Source organism: Drosophila persimilis, unplaced genomic scaffold (genome assembly GCF_003286085.1).
Source record: "Drosophila persimilis strain 14011-0111.01,24,50 unplaced genomic scaffold, DperRS2 tig00000124-arrow-pilon, whole genome shotgun sequence".
Taxonomy (NCBI): Eukaryota; Metazoa; Arthropoda; class Insecta; order Diptera; family Drosophilidae; genus Drosophila; species Drosophila persimilis.
Genome location: NW_020825294.1, coordinates 7,749,091 through 7,771,449, shown reverse-complemented (window position 1 = coordinate 7,771,449; position 22,359 = coordinate 7,749,091). Strand labels below are relative to the sequence as shown.

Sequence of the window (22,359 nt, the reverse complement as noted above, 5' to 3'; positions counted from 1 at the left end):
CTTCGGTTTTTTGTGCCGAAATAGCTCATGTACACTATCCGTGTCGTCCGTGTGATCAGAGCATTTCTTTGCGGTTGTGTGTGTGAGTGTGTCTGGGGGAATGGGAGGCGGAGTCCATATGGAACGGATGGGATGACGACTATGTAGCAACACTAATCCCAACAGCTAACATAGTCGCTTTGGAATGAATGAAACTTGGCGATAATATACCCCCCCTTTACCCCCTGCTCCCTTGTCATATGCTTATTGCTGTTGTTGGGGCATCTGGCGATATGCGACTTAAGTTGCTCAATAAAGCATTGGCTTTGGAACGATTCTTCTACTTCGCCTATACTCGTACTTCCCTTGGAGGAAGGTACTATTCGGCTCCAGCTTAGGCTTTAGCATTAGCTGATAGCCCACACACCCCAAGATCGTTCAAATGATATCGTCTGTTCCTCGTTTTCGGACACAGCTATGTTTTAAGATTTCCAAAATCCAATATTGGCGTCCAATATCACGTATATTTGTGCGAATGGTTATTATATCCCTGCAGTTGCTTGTACGTATACTTTATGTAGACGAATCTTTATAATACTCCTGTAAGTGTCGGAGAAGAAATTTTTCTTTGACTACATTCGAAGCTGGAAATTTACATATTGTAGTCAGATATTGTAGTCAACCTCGGTCGGCTCCTTCCACTCTTATATGTTTACGCTATATTGAAACGATATCGGCATGGATCATCCGAAACAAAATGGGAACAAGCCCTATAATAAAAACGATCATTAAAAAAATAAATATAAATATTTACTAATATAATATTAATATTTATTTATATAATATACAGAAAATTCTGTCAAACTCAAACCAAGTAAATTATTTAACGATTCCACTACCTCTAGGTACTGATGCAGCCCGAGCATTTCTATAGCAGCTAAAAAAGATTCAAAGACCTTTGAATCTTTGCACCGATCGTTCCTAAGGCAAATATCCGATTTAAGTTCCATTTTATGCTGAATTTTACTACATTCCGGAAGCCTATCAATAAATATGGTACATTTAGAAATAGAAAATAATTATTATACCATTTTATCTTCAAAATTGTACTATTACGAGAGTCTAGAGTCATTAGAGTCATAGATTTTCGTCAACTTTTATTCTCCGAAGCCAAGGTGTTATAACGGACAGGTGAACATGAATTAATCGACCGATTGGTCTTCACGAATTTTACCAAAAATGTACTTTATAGCTTGATTGACGATTTTGTAAAACAATCAACAATAATCAACCAAATCCTTCTGAGTCGATGTAAATACCTTAACCTAAATCTGGACAGAATTTCCAGGTACAATTTTCAGTCGCTTTTTGTCAACCAATCCACATTTGAAATTAAGGCTGAAGCATTTTCATCTAATAATCAATTAGAAAGTTCTTAGCCTGATATCTATTGAGGCCAATAGGTCATATCGGTCTTCCGTATACCCTAATATACGAGGTCTCTTGCCCAACCAAAGTGTGGCTTGACTAGGAACAGCGTATCAAGAGATATTTCAAAATGCTGTGACCCCAAAACCTAAAACCGATTTGGAAATTCCAAATATTCTATTTTCGTAATGCTGCTAAATCTGCGTATAAATTAACTTGAGTGCCGAGCACAGAGCTGGAGCCCCAGCTCCGGTCCCGACCACAGCACGGATTCGGACTCGAAGTCGAGTTGAGATTTTTCTAACAGGAAATACGCAGCCATATCCGTCTTATCAGCTGCCCGTACCATACCCATGCCCACACCCCGGGCTTATGAACATACTAAATGAAAAAGCCTTAACCTAATCACGAGAGGCGACAAGCAAACAGCAACGAAATGGAACCAAATGGGAAATGGAAATAGATTTTAGTAATACGAAATCTGGATGGATTGACTACGACTTTTAGTAAAAAGCATCTCGAAACTGTTCGGGGGCTGGCTCATTTCCTCATTTCAAGGCGGCAAAGTGCTAAATCCACATCCACCCGGGCCTGGCCTGGCCCTGGCCCGTGACTACTACTACGACCAGAGAATGCTTTGCCAGCCATCCAGCCGTCCATCCATTCATCCATCTATCCCCCAACACCAATGCACCATCCATTTACACTAGTGTGCGTGGTGCGGGAGCCGAGCGCCATCCGAACCGCGGCACGACGATCGTCCGATCATCCAAAGCGAGTGCGGCCGCGAATTCGGATTTCTTCCGCGGGCTTCGTGTTTAGTAACACTTCGAACGCTTGACGATCTCCACATGTGGGGAGAGTGCTGTGCCCGACGACCGCAGCAGCAGCAAATCAGCGTATTCTGTTAGTTCTGTTTCACTATTTTCCCAAATCCAGCGAAATTTATATATGGGAGTTCACGTTAATATCGAATTTTGTTCGGTTCCACAAAAATGTTAATTAAACACCCAAATTCTTAATGCTTATTTCGTTCGCAGTTTCGTGTGTGTTTTGAGAGAGAGAGAGACCGAAATACAGAGAGAGATTGCAAGAGTGAGACATATATAGTTTGCGCGTAGGACCAAAGGACCCATCGAAGATGTTACCCAGAGATCTACGGCATCTCTCGGGTCTTCTGGGAGCGGTGTATCTGCTGGCTGGCGTTGTGTCCTTTGCGGAGGCGGCAAAGGTAAGTGGCAACCCAAGAATACATCAAGTATTCGGAAAAACTGTCTATAATTCTATTTAAATGCTATTAGAACAGATCCGTAAATGGGGTTTCAGATAACAATCATCATTAATAGCGTTGCTCAAGCGTTTAACAGAATTGATTAGATTTAAAGTTACTCTAAAACTGTAAACGTGCGCACTGGCAGTGCTTATCAAACGAAAGAAAAATTCTAGGAAATATATAGACAGTGCTTGTAAAACTGCGCTATTAGGAGCAACCAAACTTTATCATCCACAAGCGAGAAAATTGGGTCAACTCTTCCCTTAATCACTCTGTGGCTACTGTTATTGTTATTATTTGCTTGTAACATTGCACCCTACTCTCCCAGACCCCCACATACTCGTACATTTCCGGCAGGCAGATCGTGCAACTCTTTGCCTTCTGCAGATAAGTCTGGGGATCCAGTCTCTGGGTCTGGGGTTCAATAGAGTCCAGCCACAATCAGGCATGGATTATGTCATCCATTTATTTATTATTTTTTGGCAAAATAGTATAGGGTGAAAGGTTAGCGAGAGCACACGTTGATAACCTTCCCCGTAATCTAAGCTTGATTTTTGGCATAGCTAAATAGGATTTGCCATTGAACATTTCCGGTTGGCAATTCAAGTTTTATTTGAATTTCGATTGATATGGAAACTGAATGAAAACGGGATTAAGTGCAGAGCGGAAAAGGTGTTTCATTGTATTAAATTGGATGGTTGTGGGTAAATCCTTTGATACATTTTTGTCCACTTTAAGCGGCTACACTTCAAGGCCTAAACAAATGTATGCATAAATATCAATAAATGGAAAGTTCGAATAATTCACTATTTTGTAGCTCGTCGAAAATTATAACAAGCCACGGCAGCTCCCAGAAATATGCAACATTTTCTTTAAATACAATTTTAGACACTTCCATACAGGATTTAGGCCGTAAAACACAAATTAAAATAAAAATAGAAAATAGAAATGGAAATGGAAATTGATAATCATTCAGCAAATTAATTATAATTGAATTGCTTCCGTTTTCTTTTCGGACTCTTTGCGTTGATAAACTGAATGATCTGCGTGGTTTAGTGGATGATCGCACATATTTCGTGATGAGAACAGAAGTGGAGCACATGCCATGAAGCCGGCGCCTTCTTCTCGATGGCATTCAAACCTTATCAAGCTTCGACTGGACTCGGCCGCTGCCCGCCGATCTACAAATTTAATTAGACCTATTGCTATGTTGCCGACATTGACGCCATTGATAGCATGTTCCGCTGATTGCGACATGAATCGAAATCTAGAGTCAAATTCAGAAAATAGAACTAAATCAAATGTCGCCAACACAGCCATAGCCACAGGCACTGGCTTTAGCACAGGCACAGGCACAGGCACAGACACAGCCATAAGCGCAGCCACAGGCGCAGCCAAAGGCTATCGGCTGGGCCTGACTTTTGCCCAGTCTCCAAGTAGCCATTGAATATACATACATGTGCACAAATTAAGTATAATAATGATTCCAGCCGTTTCTGTGTCGCATTTTGCACTCGATTTAAAAAGGGTTTTGTCTTCTGCGCTCACGTGTTCGGCCCCGTAATGGGTTCAGTGCAGCTCGTTTGACAACTCCAGTAATTTGATTCGCACTTCTTTTCGCACTCGGTTACGTGGTCAATGCCATGGGCTCCAGCTGCAGCCCCAGCTCCCGCCTTTAACCGGGTGAGAGCGTCAAAGTCTTGTGGGTTAGAGGCCTGAACACGGCCTGGAGCTCAAGCTGGAGCTTAACCGCAAAACGCTAAGCAAAAACTTGATTTTATTTGCTACTGTCGCTCGAGTTACTCTTTCGAAAAGGTAACAAGGTTTAATCAAACAAAACCTTAGGGGAATCACATTTTTCTAAACGACAGCTGAATTACAGACGTTTAATCAATTTTTCCATCTGTTCAGCATTTTTTCTTGTCTAAGTTCAAATTGAACAAGCCCGAAGTGTGCACAAAATATTTAGTACAGGAAAAATTAGTTCATTACCTAACTACTTATTTAATCCTCAATGGAAGCACGCTGCCCTAGAATGTTTAACTTTCAGCTAAAGTAATGCCACATTTGAGCAGAGACTTTAAAACCGCCCAACCAATGGGATTTGCAAGCAGTTGCCGGTACATTGCACAGCTATTTCCTTTTCCGCTGGGTCCGCTCTGCACTGACACTGAAGCAGTCAAAGAGATCGAACCCATTTAAGAGTAGCAACTCGCAAGCAACAAGTGAGCGCACTGCAAGATGTATTTATACAAGGTGGGTCGCTCTCTTTTGTCACTGACGTTTAGACCCACAACAAGGCAAATTAAACCGTATCTGAGTCCATCTCGAGCGCGCTCTCTGGGAGTGGCTCACCTTCCAAGTATCAACAATCTGTGTGCCTGCACACATGCACATAGCATCGCTCTTTCGATACGAACTGTGGCTGCGTCGACTGCAGTGGAGACAGAGGCACATTCTATGAATGGATTTTGATAATTTGTCTTTATCAGCGGCGGCTGCGTGCCCTGAGCTCTCTCTCTCTTTCGTATTCCCTGTTAGCTGCCACATTTGCTTCACTAGCAGTGCAGCAGTTCTCTCTATGTATGTGGTGTATCTGTATGTACAGTATATGGAAATTTTATAGCCGTCTGTCGGGGGTGGCTGTGAGGAAGTGAGCGCTGTTCGATCCCGTTGCTGACAATTAGCTGCAGTTCAAGTGATCGGTGAAGGGTTCTTAGTGCTGAGGGGAGGGAGAACAGGGCGGCAATCGTTTGACGTTCTGCAACATTTCCAATTGGAATTGAAAGTTTTCGTTGTTTGTTGATGCTTCTGTCTTTCCATCGAGACCCCTCTATCTCTCTCTACTTTCAACTGTTTTCCATTCATTCCATTTCAATGCTTTAGTTTCAAATGCTTTCGAGTTTTGTTTATCCCTGTTCTGGGGATGTGAGGAATCTGGAGTTCTGGGCATCTGACCCTTCGTTGCTGCATAAATCACTGACCAGGGCAGACAGTGCGGGGCCAGGGGCCAGTGGCCAATGGCCAGTGCATGTGGACCGCCCAAGAGCCCCAACAATGAGACTGCCTCTTCTTCGTCGGTCTCTCCATCTCCTCCATTTTTCTAGATCATCTTATTCTTGCGCTCTTTTGTGAAATGGAAGTTTATTTGCGTGCTTGAGCGGAATTGTTTGGCGAGTTGCATTTCAATTTGACTCAATTATTTATTTATCTGCAACTGAATGCGGAAATTATGCGAAGACTGTCTTGTATGAGTCTGTGAGTGTGTCTGTATGATATATGTATGGACTGCTTGCTATACCCCTTCGAAAGGTATATTGATTTTAAAGTTTTAAAGTTTTCTCAACGAAACCTGAGCACCTATAATTTTTTTTATCAAATCGGATGATCAAATAATTAAAAATCCTTCATAAAAATGGAACTATCTATATTATTTAGATGGCATGGATACGATCTCTGCAACGGTATCAAAGAAGCGACCCTTTTGACTGGCCCCTGTTTCTTGGTGTATGAATGCCACTTATGAGAATAGGAAGGTGGTAGTTGCGGGCAGGGCAGGGAGGATGGATGGACTGGCCACTTAGTAGCTGAAAATTGAAACGATTATTTATGGGAGGAGAGATCTCGGGAAACTGGGTTATCAGTCATCTGTCTCATCAGACCGTTGTTCTCCTTTTGCCCGTTATCAGCGCTTCGCTAGGCTGGCTTATGGAATTGATATTCATCAGACCAGATGAATTCTACATAGTACATACGAGTGTGATAGTGTACATGCCCGTATAAGTCCATACGAGTATATGTACAAGAATTTCAGTCCGCGACTGTGATTCCATTTCAAACACCAAGCATCTAGCGTCATGGCTAAAAATAAATATTCCTTAATTTGCCAGGCGACATTCGCCGTTAACTTTGCACGGCTTTTTGCACAGGCTTGGTGTTGATTGCCTAAATTATTGGCATCATATTGAAGAAATTACCCAAAGGGTTAACAATGGGATCGCAGTGCACATATACAGAAGTGTGGTGCTTTGATTGAGAATGAAATACATACATGTCTGTATGTACATCGGGAACATGCTATGTATGACTTTTTATGAATCGTAGTTTATGGCTTTAAGGCGACACATAACTGATGTACTTTAATGGATTAAAATTAAAAAGGAGATATTTTTGATAGATTTTTAGTGTTTTCAATTGGCTGTTCCATGAAAAACCCTTTTAATTAAATTTAATCAAGCAAATATGATTTAAACACAATAGTTTAGATCAGCATTTTTCCTACTTCTAGTATTTCCATTCCCATACTATAAGTGACAGTTTAAGCTGACAGCTGACTAAATGTGCAGTTTGGCTAAGCAGTACGGAAGAAAGGTGCAAAGGTCAATCAATTTAATCAGCTAGCGCTTCCTTATCGCCATTATATTGTGAATATTAAGTTTTGACAGCTTTCTGTCCATCAATTTCAATGTTAATTTGAGTGCACGGCAATTAGTTATCATCTGTCAGGCGTGTGTCTAAACAATTATGCGCAATGATGCCATAACCGTGCGCTCAAATTACCAACTACTGCCCTGACCCGACTCTGTTCCGTCCCTCTGAGAGCGGAGTGCGTGGGTGTTCTCCACACCCACATCCACACGCACAGATCCACAGCCATATTTCGTACACATATCCATGTGCATGTGCAGATTTCTTGAATTGACGCTTCGTCTTGTTGTTTTTGATGTCAAAACTAAGGAAAATGATGTCATGCTGCAAGTGCGCTTGTCCAGATGTGCATTCATTATGCTCTCTGCATCTGCATGTGTGTCTGTAGCTCTGGCTGTGTGTCTGTGTGCGTGTGTGTGGGGCATGCTTTTTCATGTCAATCACACGCTGTTCATATGTACATATGTTGCTCCATATACAATTTTAATATTGCTACCCTGTATTTATGAGCTGGAAAGGGGTTTCCTGTGTACGTCTGGACTCATGCCGATGGAACTTCGACTGATGTGATGAATCAATGTAATACTTTGTGTGGAATACAAAATGGGGTTCCTTGATTGTAAGACCTGACGGTTAGTCAGACTCTTATCATTATGCTAGCTTCCTAGTAATTCTTCAATTGAGGTCACGCAACAAGTTCTAGATTAATGTGAAGTATTCATTGAATAAAAGCATGTTCGATATTTCATATTTTGTTTTATATTGAAATTAGCTAATTCCTTGTTATGTGGAGCTGAAGAAATATAAGATATAGTAGATCAAAACCTATTCTTCTGATCCAAGCATGGAAGCATGTTACATGGAATTTTCAATTCGATTACCTCTTCAACATCCCTGCTTTCATTGTTGTACGCCGTTTCTCTAAACGTTTATGATGCACATTCTCCTCGGATTTGTTGCCGTTATTGTTTTTGCTTCAAGTTCTCACTCTATTTCGTGATGCACATTAAACAAACTGTTGCTGTTGATTGATGGCGCGTGTTGTCGGACTTGCCAGCATTGGTGAATTGGGTCAATTGTGACGCGCGTCGAACAGCAGCAGGATCGAGAATCCATCCGTTCACAGTCTCCACTGTATCCAAGTCTTTCTGTCACTGGCGACTTTCCCATGGCAACAAAGAACCCACATTGACTGGTGTCCGTCCCCAACAGATAACCCCTTTGTCCGCCGCGTGGAGTTCGAAATGGCAACAGAAGGAAATCAAAGTATATATAAAATATAATTTAATGCCAAATTATAATGTATTAATTAAGAGGAGCCGCTCGCCGCGGGCTCAAGAATCTGTCCAGGCTTATCGTCAGTGATTTATACATAAAAACATACTCGTACGAACACATGTATATACTATAAGATGACATTCTTCTTATTATTATTACGAGTATGTCTTATTTTTTTTGTATGCCACATCCGGGCAGGGCAGGCCACCAAGTTTGAGTGTGGCGAAGATTATCGGACAGAGTCAAGTCCCTCCCTCGGACTCACTCTCTGTGCTTTGTAGTTGTGTCCAACTCTAAGACATTTCGCTGCGCTTTGCATTCCCTGAATAATTGCAGTTTAAGTTTTTTTAGGTATCGCTTACAGTTCAACGGAAACACAAAAAGTTTCCAGCCGAGGACTGTCATTAGATACTCGTACTCAGGACCCCATACTCGTACTGGATAAACGTCTCGGGCCAATGGACTCGTACTGGTGGTTGTTCCTCTCTCTACCTCGAGATCTACTCATATCTCTATGCCTATATCTGTCTGTGTTTCCAGCGATTAGCGTGGGTGGGTGTGCCCAATTGTCGCGTTGGATATATGTATGTACATCTGCTAGATGATATACACGGAGATGGTTATGGGGATATGGATCTGTGTGGAGGCCCCAGTTTGACCTTAAACTATGCATTCTCATTCGCATTCGCATCTGATGCACAACTGTGTCTCGGTCTCCGGCTCGGTTCGTGCACCGTGTGTCCGAGCGAATGGGAATATCGGCAACTGGGACAATTGGCTTAAACATGTGTAAATGCGCTTAAGTGCGCGCCACTGACACACATCTGCCGTGACTTAGCCTCTGTCTTTATGTGGGTTAGGATAAAACCTATGTATACCGGGGCAGATTTTCGGGCTGCAAGCTGTGGCAGGTACAGTGGCGCAACAGGTAGCTTTCGAAAGGGTGCACAAGGTGCAGAGGGATGTGGATAATGAATTTTCGATCTTTAAATCCAAATAGAAGCTTCGTTTCCGAAGCTAATGTTTAATTTACTTCAACAATTATATTTTTTTCAAGGTAAAAAGTAGTGAAAAACTTTCAAAATCCTGTCCGAATACGCTATGGGAAGAGGATACCCAACACCTGCCCGACTTCTTTTCCACAGACACGCGTGCCCATTGAGGTATTTTATTTACATATCTCAGGGAGTATCTCAGGAAAAATATTCCCAGCTCGGGCCCTTGGCCACTGCCCCTGTCTCCTTTGCTGACGTCGGCGGGATCGAGCGTATATATGTATATGTAATATATAAAGAATATGCAACAGTACTGCAGTGTTGTTGGGGCAATCAAAGAGCTCTCGGCGCCGCACCCTTCCCCAAGTTGAGTGCCACGGTCTCTCCAGAGCTGGTCACTCGACGACGCCACTTAGGTGGTGCGTTGTCTGGGCTGTGCTATCCAAAAAATACGAGCACACTCGTACATGCATGAGGGGTAGTAGTCCATACACTCGTACCCGTATAGATGGGGATATGTACGATACAGACAGACATACAATATATCTGAGTTGCCTTGCCGAGTGTCAAGTTCAAGGAAATTGCAGTGCTGTCACTTTTAAGCGTGTTACCGCAACAATTTTTATTTTCTTGATTTAATACATGCATGTATGTACATATCTGCATCTGCATATAAGCCCACATATTACATACTATACTTACATATGTATGCTTGAAAGAATTCCTTAAATTTCAGATGTTGCAATTGATTGAATGAAATTTGAAGGTGTCTCGTTTGGTTTTTTCGCTTTTACTTGGTTTCTTTTTCTGTCATTTCAATTGAAGGAATGTGTGAAACAAAAGACTTGAATGAAATTAAGAACTCCGATAATTTATTTTTAAGTTGAACTTTGACAAAATGTCAATCAAAGTAAAAGGTTTTATGCCGATCTTAACTGGTAATGTATTAACTCAAAATAAAGTGGATGTATCCACCAGCAATCTAAATCGTGTCTAAATATGCTACAGCTTCAGATCTGAAACTTTGACGCTGATTCAGAGCAATGGATATTTCACACAGTTGGATTTCCAGAAATTGAGTGCAATTGTTGCTGGCAACACACACCCCAGATATATTTTGGATTTGTCTGTGCACCTGCAGATGCATTTGGGGGAGTGGGAGTAGTGCTGTGGTTTTATTTTCGTTCACATCGTATCTGCATTTTCTCGTATTTTTCATTTGTTCGTTCGCTCGAAACAACAACATCTTTTGGTTCACCACATTGAGTAGAATTTTTTCCTTTCCGATTTTTTGGATTTTTTTCGCTTTCCGTGTTGTTTACGCTTTGTGTTCTCGTTTTTTTGGATTTCGATTTGGTGATGTGAATATTTAGTTAACAGATGGTTTGATCTCCTGTGAGCAGGTTGGGCTCTGGCTCTAGTTCTGGGAACTCGCGTGGAGGATGTCGCTCCCTCTCGCTCGGGCTTTGAACTTTCGGATTGGCTTCGTTTACTGCACTGCTAGAATGGAATCCCTATTAGTCATCTAAACAATTTTCGGGGTAGATGTAAATCATAAATTTCTTTGCCAAACATTTGACACAAATTTTTCCAGCCACCAAACATTTAATACACATTTTCATACTGTTATGCAAAAAGAGAAAATCAGAAAGAAAAAAAAATTAGAAAAAAACCACGAAACATGCGTGCAACATGTGTGCAGTTCTAAACGCTTTGGATGGGGGACTGGCAGAATAAAAGAGAATTTTGGCTGAATGAAGGCGGCAATAAATTTTGATTTTTAACCAAATGAAATTATGTCAATTCTATTAATACAATGGAAACTAAGGATGTTTATGCTGACATCAACGCAATGAGGAAGCCAAATATGCACTTGTTGCGGCTGGTTGGAAGGTGTTTTGCTTCAACCTACCTCAAAAATGAATTTTAAAGGGGGTTTCGCAAATCTGAAACATTCCAGATAGTTGATTTTTACCAAAACAGCAGCGTTCTTTAGTTGTTTATAAAAAAAAATGCACATTAAGTGTTCTAAAAATGCGATGCATCTGGAGGAGAAGCTCCTCCAACCTCCTCCAGCAGCTGCTCCAGTGCGAGCTCCAGTGAGCGTGATCTATGCACTCGCTCAATTGACTAAGCAGCCGTACGGACACTCGTCGTACGTACGTATATAGAAGATTATCTCATTGCAAGCGGAAATACTGCAATTAAGGCTAAGAGTAGAACACTTCTCAGTTGCACCCGCACTTTTTCCAATGAGCTTAATTATCCTCGCTATTAATTTTTTGTAATGCAAGTGATACTTTTTTCACCACTTTTTATGAGGAGGGATTTTTCGACATACAAAGCCATAATATAGTAAGTCATTCTAAAAAGCAAAGGTGAATTCTTTTTTGTAAAATGACGAAAGATTACGACATAGAGAAGAGATTTGTGAAGAACGAAAAAGTAAAAAATCAAATGAAACTAAATGCACTTGTGCATGCATATCCTACCTAATATAATCAGCTTTTGATTTGAGATTGGATTATTTTTATAACATATTTAGAGAAAGTACTAGAGATATAAAAGAAATTGGAGAAAACCTCTGGGACACCAAAATTTGACATTCGGTTGGAGTTTGGTTGGAAGAGGTTCTTTGAGCACCTCTAATATTCAATAGCCGAGTCGATATAGCCAAGACTGTCTGTCTGTCCTATATATGTATGTTAAAACACCAAAAAATTCTTGCGATCGGATTATTATGGCTATTACTAAATAGTAATATTGTACGGATATTACTTTATCTTCTAGTAGATTTCAACGCATTCGGAAACTGCTAGTTGGGAATTTGTTACGTAGTCCAACTCTGAATAGCGATGATAAATCCAGTGCTATCTGTTACAGTCGTCTGACAAGGATCTCGTCCTCATAAAGAATGTTAAAGCTGATCAGGAATATATTGACTATGACATCTGTTGAGGCCAATAGGGAGCATAAATATTAATGATATTGGAACAGTTCCTAAGCAATAAACTAGAAAGACTTGCATAACAATAGCGAGTGAATTGATGCTGACATCTTCGATTCCGCAAATCAAAACTTCTAATCAGAGACAATCAAGACTTGTTCTCGAATTATTGAAACCCAATTCGGGTCGTCTGTCAATGCTAACTGATGGACTCTACGATTCTCTAATTATCAATATTAGGAATGCAATACAACGCTGTGTGACTGCAAGGGCATCAAAGGACGCATGGGTGCCATTGGACCGGCAGGTGTACCCGGTATGGAGGGTCCGCCCGGAGACACGGGACCGTTTGGACCGCCCGGCCCTCTCGGAGAGAAGGGTGATGTGGGCGAGTACGGGGAAATAGGCGAGAAAGGACATCGGGTGAGTGGATAGCTTTTTTTATCCCGCAATAAATATTGACCAATTTAAATACCTAGGGAGACGTTGGACTCCAGGGTCGAACAGGTTACCCAGGAGCAAGGGTAAGTATTCTAAGGTTGGATAATGGAGTGATGAAAGAGCATAATATATGTATTCGTCTCAACGTTTAGGGCCCGCATGGCGAAGATGGTACGGCCGGACCCCGAGGCATTGACGGCTGCGACGGTCGCCCGGGACAGCAGGGTATTGCCGGACCCCCCGGCGATAACGGCCTACGTGGACCCATGGGTAAGCAGGGCGTTAATGGTGCTCCCGGCGACGCTGGCGAAGGTGGCATCAATTCCAAAGGCACGAAGGGCAGTCGTGGTGAGCACGGACCCGCTGGATACGACGGCCCACCCGGGTTCGATGGCGATCGTGGTCAGAAGGGAGACACGGGCTTCGCCGGCATTACGGGCGAGAAGGGAGACCAGGGACCCGCGGGATTCAAGGGTGAGACGGGAGAGCCATCTGACCTGCCCTACACGCTGCAGGGTATTCCCGGCCTCAAGGGTGAGCCTGGCGAGGGTGAGCCCGGCGCCTTGATCTATGATGACTCACTGAAGGGCTACAAGGGATATATTGGTGAGACCGGTGATGCGGGTCCGAAAGGGCCCTCTGGCGAGCAGGGACTGTACGGACGCGCTGGTCTGCCCGGTGGCAGAGGCGACACCGGTGAGCCCGGCGAACGTGGCAAGCCCGGAAAGGATGGAGAGGCGGGTGTGCCCGGCGACAAGGGTGCTAAAGGTGCTCCCGGCTACAACGGTGAGGACGGACTGGACGGTCCCAAGGGAGAGTTGGGTGAGGATGGCTTCGACGGCATGCCTGGTATTCAAGGACCTCACGGACCTCCCGGTATCTACGACCCCAGCTTAAGTCAGTCCTTGCCTGGACCCATTGGACCCCAGGGTGACATCGGACCCGTTGGAAATCCTGGCCTAAATGGAGTTCCCGGCAAGCCGGGTCGTCGCGGTACCCCTGGCCCGTCCGGATCGCCCGGAGAACAGGGTTTGAGTGGCAACCGTGGACCGCCTGGCCGTAGCGTCAAGGGCGAAGAAGGTGACTACGGATTCATAGGACCTCCTGGACAGCAGGGACCAGCTGGCGAGGCCGGTCCTCCCGGCCGTATTGGCATCCATGGCGATCCTGGCTTCAATATTCAGGGCCCCAAGGGTCAGGCCGGACTCAATGGTCTGCCCGGAGGCGATGGATATCGCGGAGAACGCGGCGAGGTAGGATTGCCCGGTGACAAGGGCTTGCCTGGCGTTGGATACAATATTGTGGGACCCCCCGGCTCCCAGGGACCACCCGGAGTACGGGGTCGTCCAGGCGAAGATGGCCTTCCAGGTTTCCGGGGATGGATTGGCGACAAGGGTATACGGGGCGACGACTGTGGCATCTGTCATGCCGGACCACGTGGGCCCCGAGGACACGAGGGCGACACTGGATACCCGGGCCAGCATGGAGATCGAGGCCTCATCGGTATAACTGGTGCGCGCGGTCCCAAGGGCGTGCAGGGAAGGCCAGGAAAACCGGGATTCAAGGGTATTCGCGGCACGCAAGGCAGTCCCGGAGAGCCCGGCCAGACAGGCAGGCCTGGTCCCGACGGCCTGATCACAGAAATCGGTAGTCGGAGAGTCCCCGACCGAGGCGATGATGGCGATTACGGTCGCCGCGGCGATCAGGGACTAGAAGGTGACAAGGGTCTGCCCGGTTTCCATGGTGCTCCCGGTGCCCGAGGAGAGCCCGGACAACGCGGTGACTACGGTGATGCAGGACGTTCTGGCATAGATGGACGGCCCGGTCGTCCCGGCCGAAATGGAAAGCCTGGCCTCCAGCCCAACATCCCAAAGATATACCTGGTCGGAGAGCCCGGTTACAATGGACGCCGTGGAGATCGCGGCGATGAGGGCAGCCGCGGTCTAAAGGGTGACAAGGGTGAGCCCCATCCCGGTGAGATCTACGATAATCGAGGTGAACCTGGAGATCTTGGTGAGCCTGGCCTACCTGGTTTTCGTGGACCCAAGGGCGAGATGGGAGAGCCGGGCTTGGCTGGCGATGTTGGAGACGCTGGACCGATTGGTGATACCATTGAGGGTCCCATTGGAGCCAAGGGCTATCCTGGCATACCTGGCGACTACGGACTCCATGGCGCATCTGGTCTGCCTGGACTTGATGGTGCGCCCGGCCTTGACGGTGTGGTCGGCTACAAGGGACAGCGTGGTGAGCCTGGCCCATATATCTTACCCGGTGACATCGGTGTACCTGGACGGCCCGGCATCGACGGATTACCAGGTGACGATGGCCCGGCCGGAGCTTTCGGACCCCCCGGCATAAGTGGACGCAAAGGAGCTAAGGGTGAATTGGGACCGGATGGAGCTACTGGATTCACAGGACTTCCCGGAAACAAGGGCCAGCGTGGTGACTACGTAGTCGGCCCGCCCGGACCCAAGGGTAATCCTGGTCGAACCGGTCGACTGGCAGCGCACGGCGTCAAAGGACAAAAGGGCGAGGTTGGCTTCTCTGGACAGAGCGGCCAGAATGGGGCCAAGGGCAATATTGGCTACTCTGGCAACCGCGGTGCTCTCGGCAATCCCGGACCCCAAGGTGTGCCTGGTAGTGCAGGCATTGGAGGCCTACCGGGTATGATTGGCGACATGGGAGATCGCGGCGACATCGGCTTCGACGGACGTCCTGGTGACATTGGCCCTCGTGGATCAGTTGGAGACATGGGACTGAAAGGTGAGTTCGCCTTGAACAACATTCCAACCAAATGTCGTTTCAAACTTGGTTTCCTTTTAGGTGTTACTGGTGATGATGGGAAGTTCGGTTATCCTGGAGCTAGCGGTTTACCAGGCCGGAAAGGAGAACAGGGTGACCGCGGCTTCCCCGGAAGGCAGGGTGCCAAGGGCGTGGCCTCCTATAGCGGCATCAAGGGCGACGGAGGAGAACCCGGCTGGACCGGTCCACCTGGTTACAAGGGTGCTATCGGCTTGAAGGGAGTCCGAGGAGCTATCGGCGACTCTCCGATTGCCGTTGATGGAAGCCAGGGACGAAAGGGTGAAACTGGCAATCCGGGATACAACGGACTGCCTGGTCTGCATGGACAGAAAGGCGTTCGCGGCGATCGTGGCTTTATTGGAATGTCGGGCTTACAAGGACAAGACGGCGAGCAGGGATTGGCCGGTTACCGTGGGCGCAATGGAGCTCCCGGTCTCAAAGGATCAGTTGGAGAAAGAGGTCTCACTGGCTCTCTGGGTCCGCAAGGAGAGAGGGGCGATGACGGCTACCCGGGCCAAATGGGACAGATCGGAGACCAAGGTCGTCAGGGTGAGCCGGGTCCTACCGGACCCCAGGGACAGATTGGAGACGAAGGTGAGGTGGGTTATCCCGGCCGACTCGAGGGTTTCGGTGACCGATACCTATACCGTGGCTTCCCTGGATCTCGTGGCGCACAAGGCGAGCAGGGACAGAAGGGAGAGCAAGGTCTGATTGGATATCCTGGCGTCCAAGGAGCCAAGGGCATAGTGGGCGACATCGGTCTGGCTGGCCTGTCCGGCTTAGATGGCCTACCCGGAGCCAATGGATTGCCCGGTGACAAGGGTCTGAGAGGTCCACTTGGATTGGCCCTTACAGCGGAACGCGGAGAGGATGGTGTAATGGGCTACGATGGACTGCCTGGTCGTCCAGGCCGCATGGGTCAGAAGGGTGCACCTGGCGAGCAGGGCGAGTACGGTCTAAACGGTGATATTGGACATCGTGGCCCCGAAATCCAAGGCCCGCCAGGTCCCCAAGGTGACATCGGCTACCCAGGAGCTCCAGGACGCAATGGTCAATACGGGCTGACCGGTGAAAAGGGACAGCGCGGCAATCTGGGACGTCAAGGAAACGTTGGCGAGCCAGGATTCGCCATCTATGGTCGTCAAGGTGACGTCGGTGACGTGGGCTTCCAAGGAGCGCCTGGCCGTGATGGCGCCAAGGGAGAGAGAGGCTTCCAGGGCCGTCCTGGCCGCTACGGAACTATGGGTGCCCCTGGACCACGTGGCCTTACCGGCGATGCTGGCTGGAGTGGCATTGACGGAATAGACGGTCTCTTCGGCAGGAAGGGTGAAGTGGGCGAGACCTACTCTTACATCCATGCCCAGAAAGGAGATCGTGGCGAGCCCGGTCTGGATGGCTTCAAGGGTGAGCAAGGCGATGAGGGCCAGCCTGGTCTGGAGGGCGCCTTCGGCCTACAAGGTATGGCCGGCTATCATGGTGACCAGGGTGAGATGGGCTATGCCGGCGCCGATGGACCCCCGGGACCACGCGGTGACATCGGTGAGATTGGCTTGACGGGACGTCCTGGCCTCCGTGGTCAGCCGGGTCCCCCTGGCGACCCAGCTCCTCCGCCACCGAAGCCCAAGAGCCGCGGCTTCATATTTACTCGTCATTCGCAGTCGGTAGTTGTGCCTCAGTGCCCGGCAAACACAAACATGCTGTGGGAGGGCTATTCCTTGTCCGGCAACGTGGCTGCCAGCCGGGCCGTCGGCCAAGACTTGGGTCAATCCGGATCCTGCCTGATGCGCTTCACCACCATGCCCTACATGCTCTGCGACCTGAACAATGTCTGCAACTATGCCCAGAACAACGACGACAGCCTCTGGCTGTCCACTGCCGAGCAGATGCCCATGACTATGACGCCCATTCAGTCCAGGGATCTCATGAAGTACATCTCCCGGTGAGTGCTTATCTACCCTTCGAACTTCGAACCCCCAAGCTTACCCCACTAACCACTCTCCCTATTTAGATGCGTTGTGTGCGAGACATCGACCAGGATCATTGCCCTACACTCTCAGTCCATGTCCATACCAAACTGTCCTGGCGGCTGGGAGGAAATGTGGACCGGTTTCAGTTACTATATGGTAGGTAGCACTGATAATTCAATTGTGGAGTGAATTGCATCGCTTAAATCTCCCTTTTGCAGACAACTATGGACAACACTGGAGGCATTGGCCAGAACCTGGTCTCACCTGGCTCCTGTTTGGAGGAGTTCCGTTCCAATCCTGTCATTGAGTGCCATGGACATGGACGCTGCAACTACTACGATGCTCTGGCCTCCTTCTGGCTGGCGGTCATCGAGGAGCAGGACCAGTTTACCCAGCCACGTCAGCTGACCCTCAAGTCGGATCCGACCAGCAAGATTAGCAGGTGTGTTGCAGTGGACTCAAGTATTGATTAGATATTCATATTACCAAATTTGACTTATTCAAGGTGCACGGTCTGCCGTCGTCGTAGCGATAGCTATGTGACCCGAACGACATCCTCCTCGTCGTGGTCTTCGTCATCCGGAGCTGGTGCAAGGACCCCATCAGGAGCATCGCGATCGGGATGGAACGCAGGATCAGGAACTAGATCGCAATGGGCAACCGGATCGGGATCAGGATCAGGATCAGGAACTGGTTCTGGCTTAGGATGGGCTAGCGGATCGGGATCAGGAACTGGTTCTGGCTCAGGATGGGCCACCGGATCGGGATCAGGAGCTGGTACGGGATCTAGATCGGGTTCAGGTTCATCCTGGGGATCCCCGACCAGCTGGTCGGGTGGCCCAACAGCGCCCGACTATCGGTCCGCACCAGTCCCACAACCGCCAGTGCCGCCACCGGCCAACATATACAACATGAGGTACAACAACCGTCGTCCGAACTACAGCCCACAGCAAAGTTTCAGCAACCAGTACGCCCAGCACGCGAATCCCCGACAGTACCGTCGGCGTCCGCGTGAGGACACCACCGCTCCCTAAAGGCAGGCCGCAGTTCGAGAACAGTTTACGTACTAAGTAGCAGTTAAATTTCGTTTTAAGTCTATTGCTATCAAGCCGATGCTTCTGTTAATCAACCAACCACGAGCAGTGCCATCTTTTGTCGAGTATCCTCTGAGGAGTTGTGTAATCTAATTACGTGGACAAACCATAATAATATACAAAGTACCAAACGAAACCACCAAAAAAAAAAGGGAAGAGAAGATAATTTCCACTGCCCTCGACTTGCCATTAAATGATCCACCTGCAATCTTTGCAGGAACTATTGTAACAATAACAAAAACCAAAAACAAAACCCAGTTTTTGATAAATAAAATTTACACAACATAAAACAAATGCAAACAAAATGTTTCGAACACCTTTGCAGACCTTTCGTATCTGGGAAATGATTCAAGCTTAATAGAAATTGGCTACTGCAATATCGTCATATGGCACCATGAGGTAGAGGCATCTTTGGGCATTAAAGGGACATTCAAAAACCATTTATCTCGTGCATAATTTAACCTTCTGTCTTTTTCTCTTTATCTTCCTATAAGTATCTTGATTAGCGCCTAAAAAAAAGGGTTTATTTACAAGAAAAAAACGTACCTTTGTACATTGGGCAATTTTAATTACATATTAGTAGCTTATTTTGTTGGAAATCAGTGCCATTAAAGAAATAATGTCTGAAAATATGGGAGAGAACTTCAACTTTTGCTCAATACATGTATATCTTCAGGAATGTCCTCTGTATTGACACGACTAGAAAATCCTATGAAAGTTCATACAATTATCTTTTCAAGCAATTCATTTTTTAAGATATCAGCTCTGCGAATACCCAGGAAAATTTATAAGCGTACGCAAAGTGACTATATTGCAAATTCCAAGTCTTAAACTTTAAACTAATTTTTATCTATTGCAGGAAACATTCATAAGATTTCAATACGCTCCTCAGTGAGACTCAGACTCATCCTCAGACTCTCGAGCGGGGTATTAAAACACAACACACTATTTTCGGTTTGATTCTGTCGAGTGTATTTATGTATTACAATTTGAAAAAGATTTTACATCTCCGCAAGCACATATGTAACTATGTTTGCTCCCCCACTAACAAGTAATGATACACGTTTTTTTTCATAAGGACTATAAACAAGGTACATACTACTTTTCACATAAGTTTCGTCAATATGTACCCTGGACCCGACCCGGCTGTGGTGTGTGCTGTCTAATCATTGATCTCTCTCAAAACAAATTGATGCCACACACTGTGGCTACAGACACACGTAGGATAATCAATTGAACGGAATACCGTCGATGGGAACGACAGAGTTACAGGAGTAGTACATAGGTTTACGTTAAGGTGAAACAAAGATATAACTATTTATGTTAATTTAAGACGGGAGCTTACTTTAGGGTAGTGTCCGAGCAAGAATTTGACAAGCTCGTTCGCTTTTTGGTGTTGTTTTACTCCTGTCCCCGAGCTGAAGAGGCTCCTATTATTTAACAAAGTCAGGATTTTCCTGAACTTTCTCGGTGAACTGCAGCTGGTTGTCGATGATTTGGAAAAGCACCTCGCGGGCCGGAAAGCGACCCGTCTGAATTTTCGACCACACCGGCACATCGTTCAGCGCTATCTCGAAGGCACCCGATGATATAAGTTGTGCCTCCAGCATGTTGCCCAGAAAGAATATCATCATACAGGCGTATATTTTATTCGCCTGCAAGTGGCCCCACCAACTGGGCGTATTTAGACCCAGAAAGGTGAAGGGGCTGACGGCGCTAACCACCAACACGATGATCATGATCTTCAGCGCGAATATGAGCTTTGACAGGTAGTAATTCATACCCGGCGGATCGTAGTGGGCCCCGTGCACCTGCATTTGTGGATACTTCTCGGCGAGAACGCCCACGTAGTCCTCAAAGGCCTTACGGTAGCCGCATGAGTAGCTGAAAAAAAACAAAATATTCCTTAAGCGCTATCAATCGCCCGCACGTATTTATGTTAATTGCCCTCCGGCCATACCAATAAAGAAAAGTCATCGTCGGCGCAATGTTCTGGCTGAATTTAGTTGCCGGTATTTCCTTGCCTTCCTCGGTGGCCAGCGCGTAACAAGCACATAGACAGAGGACCAGGAGCGCCAGATTTCTTCCATTTAAATTGTCCATTTCGTCGTTTTGCTGAGTTCTTTTTTTTCCAAATCTGAATATAATATTATTCTAGGGATGTTACAACTATAGAAAAATATCGATATATATCTATCGATTTTTAGATCTATCGATATATATATTTCTAAGAACGTTGCAAGGTGTGTGACGTAGAGAGGGAATGCACGCGCATTCCTGTCATATTATTTTTCCAATATTCACAAATTGTGCCGCCTATCTCGTCGAATTGCTGCTTTATTTCCGTGTCCATTTTTATTTTGTTTCGCGTGTTGTTTTATAGAATTTTTTTTAGAAATACACTTTTGGCGGCAAAAAAAACCGATAGATTGCTATTGCCGCTTCATTCGATAGCTCTAAATGGTTTTGTATGCATCCATGGTTAGTTTGATATTTCTATCGAAAAATTACCATCACCACGTCAAATTTCGTGGAAAAACAATTTCTGCCGCTTTTTGGCAAGTATATACTTGAAATGGTAAATGTCATGAAAGGAGTTCTTGTGGAATGGTAAAAAAACTATAATAAAATCCGTCCAAGTGGTAATATTTTCCAATCTTATGTTTGCAGTGATCCGGCCATGAAACAATTTCTTCTGCATTTGGACGAGAAGCTGGCATTGGGTCGCAAATTCATCATTCAAGATCTGGACGAGAGTCACCTATTCATCTCCACGGACATTGTGGAAGTGCTGCAGGCGCGTGTAGACGATTTAATGGACCGTATCAGTTTTCCACTCCACGACAAAGACGCCTAAATTCAACTCCTCCCGATACAACACTATACCACCCTCGACCTCCAACTAAATCCAATTCCAAACTGAAATTTTTGACATGACGGGACGAGAATCGAATCGCATTAAGGATGCAGAGAAGAAACGTGTGTTGGATGCCGCCGCTCGGCAGAGGCGCGTACGCAAAGCACTCGAGGCTTTGGAGCAGGACAACTTTCACGATGACCCACACGCCGATCTGGTCATGTCCAAAAAGCTGCCTAAATTCCAGGACAGTGTCAAAAACGCCAAGGAGAAGAAGGGCAAGCGCAAGGGCGCAGAGTACTTCAGGGCCAAATACCGCAAAAACTTCCAGCAACTCCTCGAGGAGGACAAACAAAAGCCCAATTATGAAAGTGCAGCAGCGCCAGCTCCCAATAAACCAGTGCGCCACTTCTGTGCGGTCTGCGGTAACTTCTCGCAATATTCTTGCACAGCCTGCGGGACGCGCTACTGCCGAGTGAAGTGCCTGCGCACGCACCAGGACACACGCTGTCTCAAGTGGACCGCCTAAACTTGGTTGTTTTAGTAGTACCTCGGCAATAAAGTATAGGATTAGATCTATTGTACATGAAAAAATAGTCCTTATGTCGCAACGCCCGTTATTCTTTCTTATAGTCTGTTAAAAATATAAATAAGAATGAATTTCTATTTCCCAGAAAAAAATTTGGCGATCAAAAAGTCCGTAGCCCTGTGCCATTCGGGCTGCAAAACCATCTATCGCACAATTTCAAAACCAACGATACTATCGATAGTGCCATCGATAGTGTGAGGTCGTAATTTATGTGAAGATATATTCATGATTTATTGGTATATAATGGTATATTTCATGCATCTTGTAATATATTACATACA

The 22,359-nt window shown here is 46.1% G+C and overlaps 4 protein-coding genes across 4 annotated transcripts; 3 read left to right on the top strand and 1 right to left on the bottom strand.

The window, feature by feature from the left end:
• Window positions 1-2,447: 2,447 nt before the first annotated feature.
• On the top strand, window positions 2,448-18,933 carry LOC6596362 (collagen alpha-1(IV) chain). Its single transcript, XM_026988030.1, has 8 exons — window positions 2,448-2,638; window positions 12,569-12,751; window positions 12,808-12,852; window positions 12,922-15,532; window positions 15,593-17,510; window positions 17,580-17,694; window positions 17,757-17,980; window positions 18,044-18,933. The coding sequence occupies exons 1-8, from the start codon at window positions 2,549-2,551 to the stop codon at window positions 18,570-18,572; spliced, it is 5,715 nt and encodes a 1,904-aa protein (XP_026843831.1). The 5' UTR covers window positions 2,448-2,548; the 3' UTR covers window positions 18,573-18,933.
• A 647-nt stretch (window positions 18,934-19,580) lies between these two features.
• LOC6596361 (thioredoxin reductase-like selenoprotein T homolog CG3887) lies at window positions 19,581-20,758 on the bottom strand. The gene is made up of 2 exons (XM_002021463.2): window positions 20,593-20,758; window positions 19,581-20,516 (listed from the first exon to the last, which is right to left on the bottom strand). Exons 1-2 carry the CDS (start codon window positions 20,733-20,735, stop codon window positions 20,066-20,068), a joined length of 594 nt encoding a protein of 197 aa, XP_002021499.1. The 5' UTR covers window positions 20,736-20,758; the 3' UTR covers window positions 19,581-20,065.
• Window positions 20,759-21,181: 423 nt separating this feature from the next.
• LOC6596360 (general transcription factor IIH subunit 5) lies at window positions 21,182-21,564 on the top strand. The gene is made up of 2 exons (XM_002021462.2): window positions 21,182-21,242; window positions 21,303-21,564. The coding sequence occupies exons 1-2, from the start codon at window positions 21,208-21,210 to the stop codon at window positions 21,487-21,489; spliced, it is 222 nt and encodes a 73-aa protein (XP_002021498.1). The 5' UTR covers window positions 21,182-21,207; the 3' UTR covers window positions 21,490-21,564.
• LOC6596359 (zinc finger HIT domain-containing protein 1) lies at window positions 21,494-22,112 on the top strand. The gene has a single exon (XM_002021461.2). It carries the CDS (start codon window positions 21,566-21,568, stop codon window positions 22,016-22,018), a length of 453 nt encoding a protein of 150 aa, XP_002021497.1. The 5' UTR covers window positions 21,494-21,565; the 3' UTR covers window positions 22,019-22,112.
• The last annotated feature ends 247 nt before the right edge of the window (window positions 22,113-22,359 follow it).